The sequence below is a fragment of the Zonotrichia leucophrys genome, chromosome 27, assembly GCF_028769735.1.
Source record: "Zonotrichia leucophrys gambelii isolate GWCS_2022_RI chromosome 27, RI_Zleu_2.0, whole genome shotgun sequence".
NCBI classification, from domain to species: Eukaryota; Metazoa; Chordata; class Aves; order Passeriformes; family Passerellidae; genus Zonotrichia; species Zonotrichia leucophrys.
In genome coordinates, this window is record NC_088196.1 from 4,155,136 (window position 1) to 4,168,958 (window position 13,823).

The window sequence follows — 13,823 nt, forward strand, 5'->3', positions numbered from 1 at the left end:
GTTTTTCCTAAGTGGTTTTAATGACGACAGCCCAGTACTGTGAAATATTCCTGTCTGCTCCCAACACCCTGCATGGATGGGGCAGATCCAGCTGTGGGAAGTGGCACAAATCAAGGAGCAGCTGCCATGGGTTTTAAAGAGGGTAAAGAACACAATTTTCACTTTCTTATTTCAAACCCAATGAGGAAAACCTCATTCTATGAGTTTTTCCTAAGTGGTTTTTTAACAATGACAGCCCAGTACTGTGAAATATTCCTGTCTGCTCCTAACGCCCTGCATGGATGGGGCAGATCCAGCTGTGGGAACTGGCACAAATCAAGGAGAAGCTGCCATGGATTTTAAATAGTGAAAATTCAGTTTTTTACCCTTTCTCATTTCAAACTTCATTCTAGGAGTTTTTCCTAAGTGGTTTTTTAACAACGACAGCCCAGTACTGTGAAATATTCCTGTCTGCTCCTGACACCCTGCATGGATGGGGCAGATCCAGCTGTGGGAAGGGGCCCAAATGAAGGAGCAGCTGCCCTGGGAGTGCTCAGGAGCTGCAGCAGAGGCAGGGGAGGCAGCAGGACTCACCCACAGCTCCACACATCGATGGCAGGGGTGTAACGCTCCTCCCCCAGCAGCAGCTCTGGCGGTCGGTACCACAACGTGATGACTTTGTTGGTGTAGGGACGGCTGCAAAGCAAAAAAAAACCAAATACTGATTAAAACTCATCCCAAGAGTCACAAAAACCTGAAAATTGATTTTTTGATTTTACTTCCCAGCTGCACTGACACCTGTTGGTGGCAGCAGAGGGGTTTCAAGTGTCTGCACTTCTGAGTTAGAAGCAGCTGAGGAGGTACCATGGATTTTACAGCAATCAGGATTTGTTGTAGGTACCCAAGACTGAAAATCCCTGACCCTCAGCAGGCTGCCATCACTGAATGGTGACTGAGCTTGGAGCAAACCTCACTCCAGGGTAGGTCAAAGCAAGCAGAGAAGAAGTTTTGGCTCTTTCTGAGCTGTTCTTCTAATGACAAGTTATTAACACCAGCCAGGAGTGTGTCTGTCCAACAGCTGGAGCTCGATGCTATCACTAAAAATGATTTTTCCAAGTGAGGGATTGTGTGGATAACTGAGAAGGAAGAAGCTCATCCCACCCAGATAAACCCTTTCCCTTTTCTCACCTCTCCTCTGAGCTGTAGAGTCGGGCGAGCCCAAAATCTGCAAGTTTGATCTGCCCACTGAAAGACAAAAAAAACCAGTCCCTGGTTTAAATCACAGTTAAAACACAGAATTATGGAATGCACTGAGCTGTCAGGGACCCTTCAGAACACAACTCCTACTTAAATCCCAGTTAAAGGGTGAGGAAACCCCCCAATACAGCAGAAAAAGCCTCAGAAAACCACAGGAATTACTGCTGGATATGCCAGGCTTAATTCTCCACTTCAAAGAAATACAAAGTTAAAAAACCCCCAAAAACCAATAATTCAGTGTCATCTGCATCACAAACCCTTCCCACAAACAGGCCAATGTCCCTGAGATTTTTTTTTAGGTGGATATTGAGACATTTGGTTGTAATAATGGACAAAATCCTTGTACCTGTTGTTCAGTAAGATGTTGGAGCACTTGATGTCTCGATGAAGGAAATTCTTTTTGTGACAGTAATCCAGACCCTCCATTAACTGTTTCATGAAAGACTTGATATGGTCCTCTGAGAAATGTACCAAGCCAGATTCTAGCAGCCCCATTAGGTCATGGTCCATGTACTCAAACACAAGGTAAAAGGCACCTGGGAAAATAAACACAGAAATGGTTGAAAACAAAAGGAGAGACATAAAAAAGAGGAGGAATTAAAGGAAATTAAATTGTTGAATGAGTCTTTATTGTGTACAATTCTGATGAAGTTGGTTTTTTTTAACAGTTTGCTGTTTTGGGCTTACTGGGTGTCCTTTTCCCTCAAGGGGTAAAAAAGCCTCAAAATAACAAAGCAGCCCCACCAAGCTGAGATCTGAAATTAAATAACACTCAAATCTGAAATTAAACAACACTCAAATAAATTCCTCTGAAGTTCTGGCCACATTTACCTTCATGCTTTGGTTATTTTCTTACAAGAAAGTTTGTTGAAGGATTACCATGCATGGTTTGAACTTGTGTTTGGGTTGTTCCCTTCTCTCTCCTGGAAGGGAAGGTCCCAAACAAGAACCAGTGGGATGCTAAAACTTTTTCCACAGTGACTGAGGACAAAGAACTTTTCACACTACTAGTAAGTTTGTTGCCACTAATCAGTGTTAAAAATGAGTGTAAAATCCTGTAAAGGATTTTTTTAAAGCCTGTGACTCTGCAGGAATTCAATCAACTCCCTCCAACTGGAACCTGTCCTTTGAGGCGAGGCCAGAGCCAGATCCAACCTCGCTGGAGCCGCAGGAGGAACTCAAAGCAACAAATCCACCCCAGAGCAGAGCTAACACATCTGTGGTGAACACAAACCCCCCCAGCAGCCAGCTGTACCTTTGTCCTTCTTGAAATCCAGTGCATCTTGTTTGTCTGTGACGATCTCCTTCATGTTGACCACGCTGCGGTGGATGAGCTGCCGCAGGATTTTGATCTCGCGGATGGCCGTGATGGGGAACCCTTCCTTCTCATTGTCCAGCCGCACTTTCTTCAGAGCCACCAGCTCACCTGCAGGCCAACAGGGGCACAGTGTGGTAGTGTGTTGTTAAGTTTCTTGTGTTATTCCCCCAATTTATGTATTGTTCTCCCCTATTATGTGTAAAATGGTTTCGTTCCCCCAGTTTTTCCCGCCACTGCTAGCCTGTCAGCTAAGTTGCTATAGCAACTGCTATTCATAGTTGCCGATGTGTAATTGCTCCTCCCCTGGTTTCCCTTATAAGTGAAAGTTGTTTCCTCCCTGTCCAGTCAATCACTCCCTTCCTCCTCCCAGGTTTCGAGAACCTTCTCCTCTCTAGAGATGGTGGTTGGCTGGAGTCCCAGGACACCTCCTTTACCTTTTGATTATTGGTCTCCATGGAGTGTCAGTTCTGTGAAGTTCATCCCCTCACCTTTCCTGATTGGCTCTGTCTGTACCCACCCCCTTGCTTTATAATCCTGTTTTCACCCCCTATGTAAAAAAAAACTTTTTCCCGGATGGTTTCCCGGTGTTTGGATGCGGCATCACCGTCAATAAACCGATGTTTAACCCCCGGGAAATGGTCAGCTCCGTTCCTCCCCAATACCAGCGGTGTGAGCCAGTCCGCAGCCAGCACAGCCCGAGGCCATCAGACGCCGGAAGGGCGCTGGCCAGGAATTGCAGAGGGGCGTCGGCCTTTCGCCCTCAGCAGTTGGACTCTAAACTTCGAGCCACATATGCCCCCCTCTGCACCCCTCCTTTATAATCCTGTTTCACCCCCTATGGAGAAACTTTTTCCCAGTTGGTTTCCCCGCGTTTGGATCCCGCAATACCTTCAATAAACCGATGTTTAACCCCTGGGAAATGGTCAGTTCCGTTCCTCCCCTATACCAGCGGTGTGAGCCAGTCCGCAGCCAGCACAGCCCGAGGCCCTCAGACGCCGAAGGGCGCTGGCCAGGAATTGCAGAGGGGCGTCGGCCTTTCGCCCTCAGCTAGTTGGATTCTAAACTTCGGGCCACATATGCCCCCCTCTGCAGAACAGCCTGCTCACCTGCAGCCCCCAGGCAGCTGGCAGCAGCTCCAATGCCCACCAAGGCACCTCCCTGCTCGTTTTAGTTCAATTGCTCTGCTAGGAGCTCTCACCTGGGGCTTCTCCTTGAGAAATGGGTTTGTGGGGCCTTGTAAATAACTCTAGGCACTTTGGAGAAACAGAACTATGGAGTAGGAGCCACAAAGAGGAATTTTAGATGATTGGCTTTAAGATATTTGCAGTATGGTGTGGTAAAAGCTGATAAGCCAAGAAACGCTTATATTGTAATGCACTTCTACTACTAGGTTGTAATGCATTTCTACTACTGGATTGTAATGCATTTCTACTACTGGATTGTAATACACCTCTACTCCTGGATTGTAATCCACTTCTACTACTGGATTGTAATGCATTTCTACTACTGGATTGTAATCCACCTCTACTCCTGGATTGTAATCCACCTTTACTACTAGATTGTAATCCACCTTTACTACTAGATTGTAATCCACTTCTACTAGATTGTAATCCACCTTTACTACTAGATTGTAATCCACCTTTACTACTAGATTGTAATCCACCTTTACTACTAGATTGTAATCCACTTCTACTCCTAGATTGTAATCCACTTCTACTCCTGGATTGTAATCCACCTTTACTACTAGATTGTAATCCACCTCTACTACTAGATTGTAATCCACCTCTACTACTAGATTGTAATCCACCTCTACTACTAGATTGTAATCCACCTTTACTACTAGATTGTAATCCACCTTTACTACTAGATTGTAATCCACTCCTACCAGATTGTAATCCACCTCTACTACTAGATTGTAATCCACCTTTACTCCTGGATTGTAATCCACTTCTACTAGATTGTAATCCACCTTTACTACTAGATTGTAATCCACCTCTACTACTAGATTGTAATCCACTTCTACTAGATTGTAATCCACTCCTACTCCTGGATTGTAATCCACCTTTACTAGATTGTAATCCACCTTTACTACTAGATTGTAATCCACCTTTACTACTAGATTGTAATCCACTTCTACTAGATTGTAATCCACCTTTACTACTAGATTGTAATCCACCTTTACTACTAGATTGTAATCCACCTTTACTACTAGATTGTAATCCACCACTACTAGATTGTAATCCACCTTTACTACTAGATTGTAATCCACTTCTACTAGCTTGCAATCCACCACTACTACACTGTAATACACTTCTACTAGATTGTAATTAAGAAATATTTGGCTTCTGATTGTGATGGTGTGAATCATAACACGTGACTGAAAACAGAATAAAAGTTTTTAAAACACCTCTCAGTCGCTCCATCTCTGGGTCAGAAAATCCAACGTTGCTCCACCACAAAGGGGGAACAGAAGTTTACACTGGAATTTCCCACAGAAGTTTACACTGGAATTTCCCACAGCACTGGAATTTCCCACAGAAGTTTACACTGGAATTTCCCACAGCACTAGAATTTCCCACAGCACTAGAATTTCCCACAGAATTTTACACTGGAATTTCCCACAGAGGTTTCCACTAGAATTTCCCACAGCACTGGAATTTCCCACAGAAGTTTACACTGGAATTTCCACAGAAGTTTACACTGGAATTTCCCACAGAAGTTTACACTAGAATTTCCCACAGCACTAGAATTTCCCACAGAGGTTTACACTGGAATTTCCCACAGAGGTTTACACTGGAATTTCCCACAGAAGTTTACACTGGAATTTCCCACAGGAATTTACACTGGAATTTCCCACAGAGGTTTACACTGGAATTTCCCACAGAAGTTTACACTGGAATTTCCCACAGAGGTTTACACTGGAATTTCCCACAGCACTAGAATTTCCCTACACTGGAATTTCCCACAGAGGTTTACACTGGAATTTCCCACAGAAGTTTACACTGGAATTTCCCACAGAGGTTTACACTGGAATTTCCCACAGAGGTTTCCACTGGAATTTCCCACAGCACTAGAATTTCCCACAGAGGTTTCCACTGGAATTTCCCACAGAAGTTTCCACTGGAATTTCCCACAGAGGTTTCCACTGGAATTTCCCACAGCACTGGAATTTCCCACAGAGGTTTCCACTGGAATTTCCCACAGGAATTTACACTGGAATTTCCCACAGAGGTTTACACTGGAATTTCCCACTGAAGTTTAGAATTTCCCACTGAAGTTTAGAATTTCCCACAGAAGTTTACACTAGAATTTCCCACAGCACTAGAATTTCCCACAGAGGTTTACACTAGAATTTCCCACAGAAGTTTCCACTGGAATTTCCCACAGAAGTTTACACTAGAATTTCCCATAGAGGTTTACACTGGAATTTCCCACAGAAGTTTACACTGGAATTTCCCACAGAAGTTTACACTGGAATTTCCCACAGAAGTTTACACTGGAATTTCCCATAGAAGTTTACACTGGAATTTCCCACAGCACTAGAATTTCCCACAGAGGTTTACACTGGAATTTCCCACAGAGGTTTACACTGGAATTTCCCACTGAAGTTTACACTAGAATTTCCCACAGAGGTTTACACTAAAATTTCCCTCAGAGGTTTCCACTAAAATTTCCCACAGAGGTTTACACTGGAATTTCCCACAGAGGTTTACACTGGAATTTCCCACAGAGGTTTACACTGGAATTTCCCACAGAAGTTTACACTGGAATTTCCCACAGGAATTTACACTGGAATTTCCCACAGAGGTTTACACTGGAATTTCCCACAGGAATTTACACTGGAATTTCCCACAGAAGTTTACACTGGAATTTCCCACAGAAGTTTACACTGGAATTTCCCACAGGAATTTACACTGGAATTTCCCACAGAAGTTTACACTGGAATTTCCCTCAGAAGTTTACACTGGAATTTCCCCCAGAGGTTTACACTGGAATTTCCCACAGGAATTTACACTGGAATTTCCCACAGCACTAGAATTTCCCACAGAAGTTTACACTAGAATTTCCCAGAGAAGCTTACACTAGAATTTCCCACTGAAGTTTACACTGGAATTTCCCACAGAAGTTTCCACTGGAATTTCCCACAGGAATTTACACTGGAATTTCCCACAAAGGTTTCCACTGGAATTTCCCACAGCACTAGAATTTCCCACAGAGGTTTCCACTAGAATTTCCCACAGCACTAGAATTTCCCACAGAATTTTACACTGGAATTTCCCACAGCACTAGAATTTCCCACAGAGGTTTACACTGGAATTTCCCACAGAAGTTTACACTGGAATTTCCCACAGCACTAGAATTTCCCACAGAGGTTTCCACTAGAATTTCCCACAGCACTAGAATTTCCCAATAAAATCTGACAATTTCAAAAGCAGCTGGCACCTGTGGCCACCCCAATCATCTGACCAGACACCAAACCACACCCCAGGGCACCGGGTCTCACTTGGGCACCAAACTCCACATCCCAGAGCTGCTGCTCTCCTGCCCCTTTTGGAAAACACTCAATGGAAAAGCCACTGCTGGCCCTGCAGGAATTTCTCCCTGTGGAGCAGCACAACCCCAGGGTGGGTTTATCTGGTGCCAGGCTCACCTGTGTCCTTGTCCTTGGCTTTGTACACCTGCCCGTAGGTGCCCTCTCCGATGATGCCGATGATGTCGAACTTGTCCACGCAGCGCTTGCCCCAGTCGCTCTCCGTCTGCCTCCGCTCCCCGTAGCGAGGACAACAGATTCTGCAGGGGGAAAAGCTCTGTGAGACACCTGAGGGCTCCAGCTCGGTGCCACCCCACCAAAAAACATCTGCTGGATTGGGTTATCCATAAAATACAACAGCAAAGCTCAGGGGTGTTGGCGTCGCGCTCCCAGAATTGGAATTTTAATGGATTTTTGGTGTATAACCCCAACTACACCCAATATAGAAATATCCTGGAGGGCTTCAGCTCAGTGCCATCCTACCAAAAATCACCTGCTTGATTGGGTTAATCCATAAAATAAAACAGCAAAGCTCAGGCATGTTGGTGCTGCATTCCTAAAATTGGAATTTTTATTTTAATGGATTTTTGGTGTATAACCCCAACGACACCCAATCCAGAAATATTATCCTGGAGGGCTTCAGGTCAGTGCCATGCCACCAAAAAAATCACCTGCTGGATTGGGTTAATCCATAAAATACAACAGCAAAGCTCAGGCATGTTGGTGTCACACTCCCAGAATTGGAATTTTAATGGATTTTTGTGTTATAATCTAAACTACACTCAATATAGAAATATCCTGGAGGGTTCCAGGTCAGTGCCACCCCACCAAAAAACACCTGCTGGATTGGGTTAATGCACAAAATACAACAGCAAAGCTCAGGCGCGTTGGCGTCGCGCTCCCAGAATTGGAATTTTAATGGATTTTTGCAATATAGAAATATCCTGGAGGGCTCCAGCTCAGTGCCACCCCACCAAAAATCACCTGCTTGATTGTGGTAATCTCTAAAACATAACAGCAAAGCTCAGGCATGTTGCTGCCACACTCCAAGAATTGGAATTTTAATGGATTTTTGGTCTATAATCTAAACTACACTCAATCCAAAAATATTATCCTGGAGGGCTCCAGCTCAGTGCCACCCCACCAAAAAACACTTGCTTGATTGGGTTAATCCATAAAATACAACAGCAAAACTCAGGCATGTTGGTGTCGCGCTCCCAGAATTGGAATTTTAATGGATTTTTGGTGTATAATCCTAACTACACTCAATATAGAAATATCCTGGAGGGCTCCAGCTCAGTGCCACCCCACCAAAAATCACCTGCTTGATTGGGTTAATCCATAAAATACAACACTAAAGCTCAAGCATGTTGGCGTTGCATTCCTAAAATTGGAATTTTTATTTTAATGTGGTTTTGGTGTATAATCTAAACTACACTCAATATAGAAATAGCCTGAAAGGCTCCAGCTCAGTGCCATCCCACCAAAAAACACCTGCTTGATTGGGTTAATCCATAAAATAAAACAGCAAAGCTCAGGCATGTTGGCGTCACGCTCCCAGAATTGGAATTTTAATGGATTTTTGCAATATAGAAATATCCTGAAGGGTTTCAGCTCAGTGCCATCTCACCTGCTTGATTGGGTTAATCCATAAAATAAAACAGCAAAGCTCAGGCATGTTGGCATCACGCTCCCAGAATTGGAATTTTAATGGATTTTTGGTGTATAATCCCAACTACACCCAATATAGAAATATCCTGGAGAGATCCAGCTCAGTGCCATGCCACCAAAAAAATCACCTGCTGGATTGGGTTAATCCATAAAATACAACAGCAAAGCTCAGGCATGTTGGTGTCACACTCCCAGAATTGGAATTTTAATGGATTTTTGGTGTATAATCCCAACTACACCCAATCCAGAAATATTATCCTGGAGGGCTCCAGCTCAGTGCCATCCCACCTGCTTGATTTGGTTAATCCCTAAAATACAACACTAAAGCTCAGGCATGTTGGCGTCGCACTCCCAGAATTGGAATTTTAATGGATTTTTGGTGTATAATCTAAACTACACTCAATATAGAAATAAATATCCTGGTGGGTTTCAGCTCAGTGCCATCCTACCAAAAATCACCTGCTGGATTGGGTTAATCCATAAAATACAACAGCAAGGCTCAGGCATGTTGGAATCACGCTCCCAGAATTGCAATTTTTATTTTAATGGATTTTTGGTGTATAGTCTAAACTACACTCAATCCAAAAATATTTATCCTGGAGGGTTTCAGCTCAGTGCCATCCCACCTGCTTGATTTGGTTAATCCATAAAACACAACAGTAAAGCTCAGGCATGTTGGTGCTGCATTCCTAAAATTGGAGTTTTTATTTTAATGGATTTTTGGTGTATAACCCCAACTATACCCAATCCAAAAATATTATCCTGGAGGGCTCTACCTCAGTGCCACCCCACCAAAAAAATCACCTGCTCAACTGGGTTAATCCATAAAATACAACACTAAAGCTCAAGCATGTTGGCGCTGCATTCCTAAAATTGGAGTTTTTATTTTAATGGATTTTTGGTGTATTACCCCAACTACACTCAATATAGAAATATCCTGGAGGGTTCCAGGTCAGTGCCACCCCACCAAAAAACACCTGCTGGATTGGGTTAATGCACAAAATACAACAGCAAAGCTCAGGCATGTTGGCATCGAGTGTGTTGGCACCACGCTCCCAGAATTGGAATTTTAATGGATTTTTGGTCTATAATCTAAACTACACTCAATCCAAAAATATTATCCTGAAAGGCTCCAGCTCAGTGCCATCCCCACCAAAAAAATCACCTGCTCAACTGGGTTAATCCCTAAAATAAAACAGCAAAGCTCAGGCATGTTGGTGCTGCATTCCTAAAATTGGAATTCTTATTTTAATGGATTTTTGGTGTATAATCCTAACTACACTCAATATAGAAATATCCTGGAGGGCTCCAGCTCAGTGCCACCCCACCAAAAAAATCACCTGCTCGATTGGGTTAATCCCTAAAATAAAACAGCAAAGCTCGGGCGCGTTGGTGTCACAATCCCAGAATTGGAATTTTTATTTTAATGGATTTTTGGTGTATAATCCCAACTATACCCAATCCAAAAATATTATCCTGAAAGGCTCCAGCTCAGTGCCATCCCCACCAAAAAAACCACCTGCTTGATTGGGTTAATCCATAAAATAAAACAGCAAAGCTCAAGCATGTTGGCGTTGCATTCCTAAAATTGGAATTTTTATTTTAATGGATTTTTGGTGTATAATCCCAACTACACCCAATATAGAAATATCCTGGAGGGATCCAGCTCAGGATAGAACTGGAATTTTTATTTTAATGGATTTTTGGTGTATAATCTAACTACACTCAATCCAAAAATATTATCCTGGAGGGCTTCAGGTCAGTGCCATGCCCACCAAAAGTCACCTGCTTGATTGGGTTAATCCCTAAAATACAACACTAAAGCTCAAGCATGTTGGCGTTGCATTCCTAAAATTGGAGTTTTTATTTTAATGGATTTTTGGTGTATAATCCCAACTACACCCAATCCAGAAATATTATCCTGAAAGGCTGCAGCTCAGTGCCATCCCACCAAAAAAATCACCTGCTTGATTGGGTTAATCCATAAAATACAACAGCAAAACTCAAGCATGTTGGCATCATGCTCCCAGAATTGGAATTTTAATGGATTTTTGGTGTATAATCCTAACTACACCCAATATAGAAATATCCTGGAGGGATCCAGCTCAGGATAGAACTGGAATTTTTATTTTAATGGATTTTTGGTGTATAATCCCAACTACACTCAATATAGAAATATCCTGGAGGGCTCCAGCTCAGTGCCACCCCACCAAAAACACCTGCTGGATTGGGTTAATCCATAAAATAAAACAGCAAAGCTCAGGCATATTGGCGTCGCGCTCCCAGAATTGGAATTTTTATTTTAATGGATTTTTGGTGTATAACCCCAACTACACTCAATCCAGAAATATTATCCTGGAGGGCTTCAGGTCAGTGCCATCCCCACCAAAAAACACCTGCTGGATTGGGTTAATCCATAAAATAAAACAGCAAAGCTCAGGCGCGTTGGCGTTGCATTCCCAGAATTGGAATTTTAATGGATTTTTGGTCTATAATCCTAACTACACTCAATACAGAAATATCCTGAAAGGCTCCAGCTCAGTGCCACCCCACCAAAAAAATCACCTGCTTGATTGTGGTAATCTCTAAAATACAACATTAAAGCTCAGGCATGTTGGCATCACGCTCCCAGAACTGGAATTTTAATGGATTTTTGGTGTATAATCCCAACTACACTCAATATAGAAATATCCTGGAGGGCTCCAGCTCAGGATAGAATTGGAATTTTTATTTTAATGGATTTTTGGTGTATAATCCCAACTATACCCAATCCAGAAATATTATCCTGGATGGCATGATCAGACTACAGCAGGGCAAAAATCAAAAATATCAAAGATATTTTGCAGGATGCTGGGTGTTTGGTTTTTATTTAAAAGGCTCTGTATAAAACATCAGGGCATTTTGCTCCCTCAAGAACTGATTCCATTTGTGATCAGGGCAAATTCTTGAATGTGGAATTTTGTGGAATGGTTTGGGTTGGAAGGGACAGGAAAAATGATCCAGTCATGGGCAGGGACAGCTTTCACCATCCAAGCCCTGCCCTTGGACACTGCCAGGGATCACCAGGGAAAAATCCAAATTTTTCCAAATCCAAATCCAAATCCAAATCCAAAAATCCAAATTTTTCCAAATCCAAATCCAAATCCAAAATCCAAAAATCCAAATTTTTTCAAATCCAAATCCAATCCAAATCCAAAAATCCAAGCAACAAGAGTTTTATACAGAAATGCTCACCCAGAGGTTTCTTCTGGCTAAATCAAAGAGAAAAAGAGATTTTGGGGTAGATGTGGCTGAAGATTTGGATGTGAACTTCTACCATGAATTCTTAAATAAATGAGACAAGCTGCAATTTATCTGAGGGCTCAAATGTGAAACAACCCACAGGAAACAGAATAATTCAGAAATAGGAACTTGTTTTCTCACTTCCCTCAATAAAAACCTCTCAAATCTCAAAACCTTCCCTCAATAAAAACCTCTTAAATTTGAAACTCAAAAAGGATTAAAACTCAAAGAGATTAAATAAAATAATAAAAAAATCAGAAAAAGATTAAATAAAATAATAAAAAAAATAAAAAAATAATAAAAAATCAGAAAAAGATTAAATAAAATAATAAAAAATCAGAAAAAGATTAAATAAAATAATAAAAAATCAGAAAAAGATTAAATAATAAAAAATCAGAAAAAGATAAAATAATAAAAAATCAGAAAAAGATTAAATAAAATAATAAAAAAATCAGAAAAAGATTAAATAATAAAAAATCAGAAAAAGATTAAATAATGAAAAATCAGAAAAAGATTAAATAATAAAAAATCAGAAAAAGATTAAATAATAAAAAATCAGAAAAAAAAATTTAAAAATGGTAAAAAAATCAGAAAAAAATTAAATAAAATAATAAAATAATCCGAAAAAGATTCAATAAAATAATAAAAAATCAGAAAAAAGATTAAATAAAATAATAAAAAAATCAAAAAAAAAATAAAAAAAAATTCAATAAAAATAATAAAAAATCAGAAAAAATATTAAAATAGAATAATAAAAAAATCAGAAAAAAATAAAATAAATAAAAAAAAAAAAAAAAAAAATCAAAAAAAATAATAAAAAAAAAAAAATAAATAAAATAATAAAAAAATCAAAAAAGATAAATTAAAATAATAAAAAAATCAGAATAAAATAAAAAATCAGAAAAGATTAAATAAAATAATAAAAAATCAAAAAAAAAAAAAAATTCAATAAAAAATAATAAAAAAATCAGAAAAAAATTAAATAATAAAAAATCAGAAAAAGATTAAATAAAATAATAAAAAAATCAGAAAAAGATTAAATAAAATAATAAAAAAATCAGAATAAAGATAAAATAATAAAAAATCAGAAAAAGATTAAATAATAAAAAATCAGAAAAAGATTAAATAAAATAATAAAAAATCAGAATAAAATAATAAAAAATCAGAAAAAGATTCAATAAAATAATAAAAAAATCAGAATAAAATAATAAGAAATCAGAAAAAGATTAAATAATAAAAAATCAGAAAAAGATTAAATAAAATAATAAAAAAATCAGAATAAAATAATAAAAAATCAGAAAAAGATGAAATAAAATAATAAAAAAAATCAGAAAAAGATGAAATAAAATAATAAAAAAATAATAAAAAAATAAAATAATAAAAAATCAGAAAAAGATTAAATAATAAAAAAATCAGAAAAATATTAAATAATAAAAAATCCGAAAAAGATTCAATAAAATAATAAAAAATCAGAAAAAGATTAAATAAAATAATAATAAAAAAAAAATCAGAAAAAGATTAAATAAAATAATAAAAAATCAGAAAAAGATTCAATAAAATAATAAAAAAATCGGAAAAAGATTAAATAATAAAAAATCAGAAAAAGATTAAATAATAAAAAATCAGAAAAAGATTAAATAAAATAATAAAAAATAATAAAAAATCAGAAAAAGATAAAATAATAAAAAATCAGAAAAAGATAAAATAATAAAAAATCAGAAAAAGATTAAATAAAATAATAAAAAATCAGAAAAAAAAAAAAAAAAAAAAAATAAAATAATAAAA

At 38.9% G+C, this 13,823-nt stretch overlaps 1 protein-coding gene across 1 annotated transcript in view; it reads right to left on the reverse strand.

The window, feature by feature from the left end:
* The window catches only part of CDK12 (cyclin dependent kinase 12), a 57,333-nt gene that overhangs the window by 18,434 nt on the left and 25,076 nt on the right, over positions 1–13,823 (reverse strand). Inside the window, 5 exon segments of the mRNA XM_064733621.1 lie at positions 574–675; positions 1,168–1,224; positions 1,583–1,772; positions 2,492–2,662; positions 7,206–7,345. Coding sequence (XP_064589691.1) covers positions 574–675; positions 1,168–1,224; positions 1,583–1,772; positions 2,492–2,662; positions 7,206–7,345 — 660 coding nt within the window.